Below are 6,634 nucleotides of genomic sequence, written 5' to 3' on the forward strand. Positions count from 1 at the left end.
CTCAGGGCTCTAAGGTTCTGTGCCCAATACAACAGACTTTCACATGAATCAATGTCTTTTTTCCCTTTAAATTATTCAGGATCTCTATCTTATCAAATTCCTTTAAAAGCCTAAATGGCTACAATAATTACAGTATTTTCATCTCACTGTGCAGTAACCTCTGTCCCTTTGGAGAATTTGTAAATGGACTACTTTTGTGTTTTGCATAAAGCAGCCAAGCAGTCCCTCTGAACATGTCCTTGAACTGAAGCCTACCTAGTGCATTAAATTTATACTTTATAAGTGACATCTCACTAAGAAGTTACACAGGGACTTGACACCTTTTTGTTAAGTCGCCTCCACTGTGTTTGCTATATAATACATAGACACTAAAGTCCAGCTATCCAATTTCACATTAAGGTCATAACCACTGAAATTCTTGATTGAAAGACAGGGGCAGGTAATCTTTCCATTGGCAGATTATTTCCATCTACTGAGAACAAGTGTCTTCCCAGCACCATTCAGGGAACTTTATGGTCATGCTTACGAGATTGTTTTTCAATACAGGACCCATTAAGAACATTCTCAAGGAAAACAGAGATAGATTCAGAACAATCATCACCAAGTCTTTCCAAACCATGCAGCAGAAAGTTGAGGATATTCTAAGACTCCAGTATGAACAAAGGTAAGGTTGTTTGTTGGGGCTTTGATCCCAGACCCGATGATAGTTGATTAGTAAGTAAAAATGGCAAGAGGGTGAGGAATAGCCATGAACCCCACTGGATAGAAGCACTGCATGGAATGTTAGTAAAACAATAGTTCTTCTTCCCAAGTTTTCTAGCTCTAAGAGCTATGAAGTGACTTCTCTCTCAACCAAGGAGGAAGAGATATTGTTAGTGTAAGACCACATAATGCACATCACGTTCCTTTTCCCTGTCAGGATGTTTTAGATGCCCTTTCCCCATTCCTCCATCGAAGGAGTTAGTGAGGGCAAGTAAGTCATGCTTTGAATGCACTCTCTTCATGTTGTGAAGGAATCTCACAAACACTATACACTGTTATCTTTTACAGGCAGAAACTTTATGAAGAATATTCTCTTCAGATTATGAATTTGAATAGCAAGTTAAACATGGATGCAGATCAAGTCAAGAAACAGGCGGAAAAGCTCTCTGTGAGTATCAGGCTTAGCTTTGAAGAAGTCCATTGTGTCAGCATCAGAAAGTCAGGAGGTAGAGAGACAGGACACCAGATTAAGGAGGGTGGTGGATGTGATGAGGAAAGACTCGCCATACTGTCTCTCTCCATGGCTTGCTTCCTTTTCTGTGGACAGATATAAGTGCTGGTTTTTCAAATGCTACTTTATTTAGGTGTTCCTTAAAGCTTATTCCTTCCTTCCAAACCCCATTCGCAGGTAGGGGAAAAGGACGTTGTAAGGCAAAGGGGACATGGCCCGCTTTACTTCCTCCTGCTGGGTATGGTCATAGGATTTCTTTGGGGGCAATACCAATATCAGTCATCAGGAAATCCAGATGTCCAGGTAGCCAGCAAGCCAACAAGAACAGCAAGCAGTCCTCCATCTCCTCCAGGCAATCATGCCTTCTTCCTCAGGGATATCATATTTATAACCCTCAACATACTCAGAATTCAACTCATTCCAGCTGGCAAAGACTTACGCTCTGCTCAAGACAACTGACATCTGTGAACAAACCAAAATCCCCCACTTGGGATTATAACAAAAACATGTTTACATATCATAAACAAAAATGTCCACAATAGAGAGAAGACAAGGTCAGTGGTGGGTTAGGAGCCAGCATGGGGGAGGAGTCAGGGGCTGAGTAGGCACTTCCTGGAAAGTGCAGGAGAAGGTATAGGATGGTATCCTGAGAGGGACTTCTTCATGATGCATGATGTGAGGACACCAAGGAGCAGGAGGCCTAATCTAGACTTCTGACACAGTGATCAGGGATGTAGCATGGGAGCGGTCAGTGTGGCTACGGCAGAGCAGATGGAGGCTTAGCTTTCAGTGGTTGAAGTTCAGACCAGCCCAGTCCCAGAGGAAAACATGAAAAGGCCTGATGCCACTATGGACACTTGATGATGACTGACTGGCCTTTAACCTGGAGAGGAGAATAAGGTTGGGGGACAGGTACTGGACTCTGAACAGTGAGGAATTTGGAGCCTCAAACTTCCTGCTAGAGGATGGAGCTGCCCTCCTGAAGATTCTGATTTCCAAAAGTGGGGAAGCAGAGGCTGGAGTACTGGGGTAGATGGAGGCCCTGTTCTGTCCAGTGATTCAAAGCATGGCCTCTGGCATGCCATTGATTGGAAGGCAGTCATTATCCAGTTACTTGCCAGTTATGCTAACTCAGGAAAGCAGTTGACCTCTGTGCCTCAGTTTACCGGTGGAGGCAGGAGATATACCTAAAGGCCCCATCTCACCAAATTGTTTCAAAAATTTCTTTTAGATGTGTATTCTGATATTGGTCCAGGAGAGCATCTGAAGTAGGTCTTATAGAATCCATTCCTGTTAAGCATGGAACTGTTGTTGGCTCCAGTCTTAATGGAAAGGAGAAAATGGAGTGGGCTCCTCTGTGGGGCAATGACAAATCATGGGGACAACTCAAGGCAACTTCTTTTAATGCAGAGAGTTCACCAGAGTTGGAGGCTTCTACTGGGAAGGTTTTCAAGTGTTCAGGAACAGGAATGTTTTGAATACTGTTAAGTAGGAACACTGTTGAATAGGTTTTGTTATTTTGTATTATCAGGTAACTCCTATGAATGCAGTCATTGTGTTAATTGGAAAAAATATTACAGTTATTTCATCCCATCGGTTTTGCACAAATATAATACAGAATTGTGTTTCTGTAAGCCCTGTGGTTTCCCTTGAATTGTTCTTATGACTTTTACTGTCTTTGTCTGTAGAGTATATTTACGGAGCATCGGATGTTTGTCCTTCAGTCTCTGGTTCTTCAGAAGGAGAGAATGGAAGAATTTAAATCACTCTGTGAACAGTACTTGGAGGTGTGTTGTACGTCCTGACAAAGCAACCTGTACTGGGGAACACTGATATTCTGGCCTTCTTTCTGTGGCTTGGTTAACACCTTTGGAAAGTTACCTGGAAACACCTTCCAGCATTTTCCCCATGCTCCATGTTCCATGTAAACCTAAGTAGAAAATGAGTGTTTAATTTTAGGATTCACTCACGGTTAGGAGACGCACTCAAAGCAGGGATTGGTGCCTTGGTAATTTCATCCAGAGTTGTTGATATTGTACAGGGCATTAATGCTTTTCAGAGAGTCCCATCTTGTCTCACAATGCATTCTCCTTTGGGTAAGTATCTGCACACATGCATACATATGTGTACCTGTCTGTGCATGTGTGTGTGGAGGCCAGAAGTCAACTGTGGGTACCTTCAGTCACTGTTTACCATATCTCTTTTTTCCCCCCTTTGTCTTTCTTGCCTTTTTCTCACTATGTAGCCCTGGCTGTCCTGGAACTCACTATGTAGACCAGGCTGGACTCACCCTCACAGGGATCCACCTGTCTGCCTCCACCTCCCAAGTGCTGAGATTAAAAGTCATGCCTGGCTCCATCCTACCTTTTCGGAACAAGATGGGTAGTGGACCTGGAACTTGCCACTATGGCTAGGTTGGCTGTTCTCCAGATCCTAAGGCTCTGCCTGTCCTGCCCCCGGTTGATGTGTCACCATGCGTGGGTTTTAACATGTGTGCTGGAGAGCTGAAGTTGGCTTTTTATGCTTGTGGAGCAAGCTCCCTGTCCACTGAAGCTGTCTTCCCAGACCCCGTAATCCATTTCTAAGCAGAGTAGGGACAGAAATGTATAGCACCTGCACTTTCTTTACTTGCTCGGTCCATTTTCAGTTTGTATCATTGCATGGCTGAAACATGACTTCATATGGCCAATTACAACAGTGAGACAGCTCCCAGATGTAGCACACAGTGAAAAGGTAAACAGAAGGCTGATTATGAAATTGTGAATTGAGAATTACCCTCTGTAATAGGACTGTCTTTGTTAATTCTTCCTAGGCACGCTGACCTATAGTATTATAGCTATTTACAAAAGAATTAAATACAGCATTCTCTGTATTTAATTGTTTTGACTTGATGTGAATAGGCTTGTTCAAGTTGGTGTTTAAATTTTATTTGTCCGGAATAAGTAAGGTGGCCCAAAACAATTAGTTGAAAGAATTCATCCCTTGCCTTATGATTTTCCCCTTCAACACAGACACCTATCTGACACACACACACAACACACACACACACACACACACACACACACACACACACACACACACTTCCAGTGTCTGTTCCTGCTGAAATATCATTCCTTTGACAACTCAGTGGCCCAGAAACTTGCTTGCCCATTCCAACCTTAAGATCTCTGTGTTGTTCCTGTTTCTGTGATCACCGCATCACCGGACTGTAGAAGAGGTCCTGCAAAGTTTTAGGATCTCTCTACTGTGTTTAACAAAACCATTTAGGAGACTGGAGAGATGGCTCAGAGCGTTGACTGCTCTTCTGGAGGACCCAGGTTCAATTCCCAGCACCCACTTGGCAGCTCACAACTGTCTGTAACTCCCAGAGCTGACACCCTCACATAGACATACCGGCAGACTAAACACCAATGCACATAAAATAAAAATAAATTTTTAAAAATGCATTTAAAGTAAAAAGAGTTTATATGTAATGTGTACTGTTTCTGCAACAGGCAAAGTGTGTATGTGCTGGTGGTCAGCGAGTAGACAAAACTTTAAGTTTTAATTTCATCATGTGCAGTGTTCATAGTACTCCTCCATCTCACAAGGAAGTGGATGAGTGGCAATAAAGGAGCTCATGCCTCGTGCTCACTCTTTCATTTGGCTTCATTTGCTTTTCTTTTTGTTGTGTTGGGTGAGGGGTTCCAGGGTCTTAAACATGGTAGTCAAGCATCCTTCCCCTAAGCCACAGCCACAGGTAATACCTTGTGATCTGAACATTAAGCAGCGGGTTGAGGAGTGTCAGTGTCTTTTTCACAATTTGATCTTCATGTTTTACAGGGTGTATGCTTATTTTGGAGTAATTAAAACCATCTCTTTTACTGCATTTCCTCCCTTTTAAATGTTGTGGATGGCATTTGTAAGCCAAGGTGAGCAGGGCTGATTTCTGTACTTGTCTTTTCACTTTAGAAACTTGAGGTGCTGAAGTACTCTGGGGGGAATTCCGTGGCTGAAGAGCTGAGGCTTCTCATAGACACCTTGGAGATAAAACTTCTGACGGTGAATGTAAGTACCCAGTCTTTCACAGGGGAAATGAGAATGTCTGAACACTGTTTGTTTCATACCCATTTAATGTGTCCTTGCCCTTGACAGCGCCAGCAAGAGAGTATTGCTGCTCGACTGTCTCTCCTGGATGTGTTACTCTCATAATACTCTGAAGAACAAAGCAAGGGGAGAGGAGATCAGCTGGGTGAAGCTACTTGAGGTGACATTTGCAGCTAGTAGAATTTGCAAACCAGTAGAATTCATTAATCCTCCCAAATAAGAAAGATGTGAGTAATGTGATGTGAGTTCATGAAAATGTAATTTTCAGACAAAATTTACAAGGTCTGTCAATTAAATTTGGTCCATTACCTAATGTCATGTGTCTTCATCTTAAGACTTGATCCTTAGCCTGAACACAGCTTCAATATCCATGGTTTATTTGCATTTCATCCCTTGCATGGGTAGGAGTAACTGAGAATATTTTGATTTTCAAATTTATTGTGCATGTAGTATGTGTACATCAGGGATATACAAGGTCTCCTATACAGTTAAAGCTCTTGTCCCATGATTTCCTTTATATATGCCATGGGAAATCTCTGCTTGGAAACATTTGATTTATTAGTAAACATGAAATTGTTTCAGATCTGTTGGGATGAGTCATGTAATTTCACCCTCTCCCTGACCTTTCACAACTTTTCAAACAAAACTGGGCCATGCTGTGTAGAGGTATGTCATCTATCACCTGTGTTTCTGCACAGGTACAGTTGTACCCTTACCCACTTGCTGGATTGTGTGGAAAATCCGAGAACAGATTGTTTTCAGCATCTCCTACTTTCTACAAGTGGAACTGGCAAATGAGGGCTTCCCCTCTGGGATCAGTTTATTTCTTAACTTTGCATTATCTGGGGGTACTTCCCACAACTCCTGCCATGATTTTTGACCCTGTTGGGAGCAGGAAGGTCCTTGAACCTGCAGATATCCTGGGAGACCAGGAATGTTAAGCAAGTAATATTGTCTTTTCAATGAAAATGATGTAAAATCTGTCATTCCATCCAGCACTGGAGGTGATAAAACAGCCTGGTGATCTGAGTTATCAATTTGGCCAGGCCTATTAAGCTCCTAAAACCAGGCCCAGAGACAGATAGTAATCTGAATGATACTTGCAGCCTGGAGCTCTCTAAGTTCCCCCAACCAGGAACAGAGATACCTAATAGTCTAAATGACCCATATGTTATCAGTACAATCAAGGGCGCTCCCAAGCTCTGACAACTAGGACCCGATATAATAGTCTTGTTAAACCCAGCAAGAGCCTAAATATAAGGAGGTATGAAGAGAACTCAGGAAACTAATCATCCATCGATGTAAAAAAAAAAAAAAAAAAGCAAAAAAAAAACC

At 42.4% G+C, this 6,634-nt stretch overlaps 1 protein-coding gene across 1 annotated transcript in view; it reads left to right on the forward strand.

The window, feature by feature from the left end:
• LOC129665276 (X-linked lymphocyte-regulated protein 3A-like) overlaps positions 1–5,404 on the forward strand; it is a 15,319-nt gene extending 9,915 nt beyond the window's left edge. The window contains exons 2-6 of the mRNA XM_055591821.1: positions 547–664; positions 1,051–1,150; positions 2,902–3,000; positions 5,165–5,260; positions 5,348–5,404. Coding sequence (XP_055447796.1) covers positions 547–664; positions 1,051–1,150; positions 2,902–3,000; positions 5,165–5,260; positions 5,348–5,404 — 470 coding nt within the window. The remainder of the gene's footprint in view (positions 1–546; positions 665–1,050; positions 1,151–2,901; positions 3,001–5,164; positions 5,261–5,347) is intronic.
• The last annotated feature ends 1,230 nt before the right edge of the window (positions 5,405–6,634 follow it).

Source organism: Psammomys obesus, unplaced genomic scaffold (assembly GCF_907164565.1).
Source record: "Psammomys obesus unplaced genomic scaffold, mPsaObe1.curated_primary_1811, whole genome shotgun sequence".
Taxonomy (NCBI): domain Eukaryota; kingdom Metazoa; phylum Chordata; class Mammalia; order Rodentia; family Muridae; genus Psammomys; species Psammomys obesus.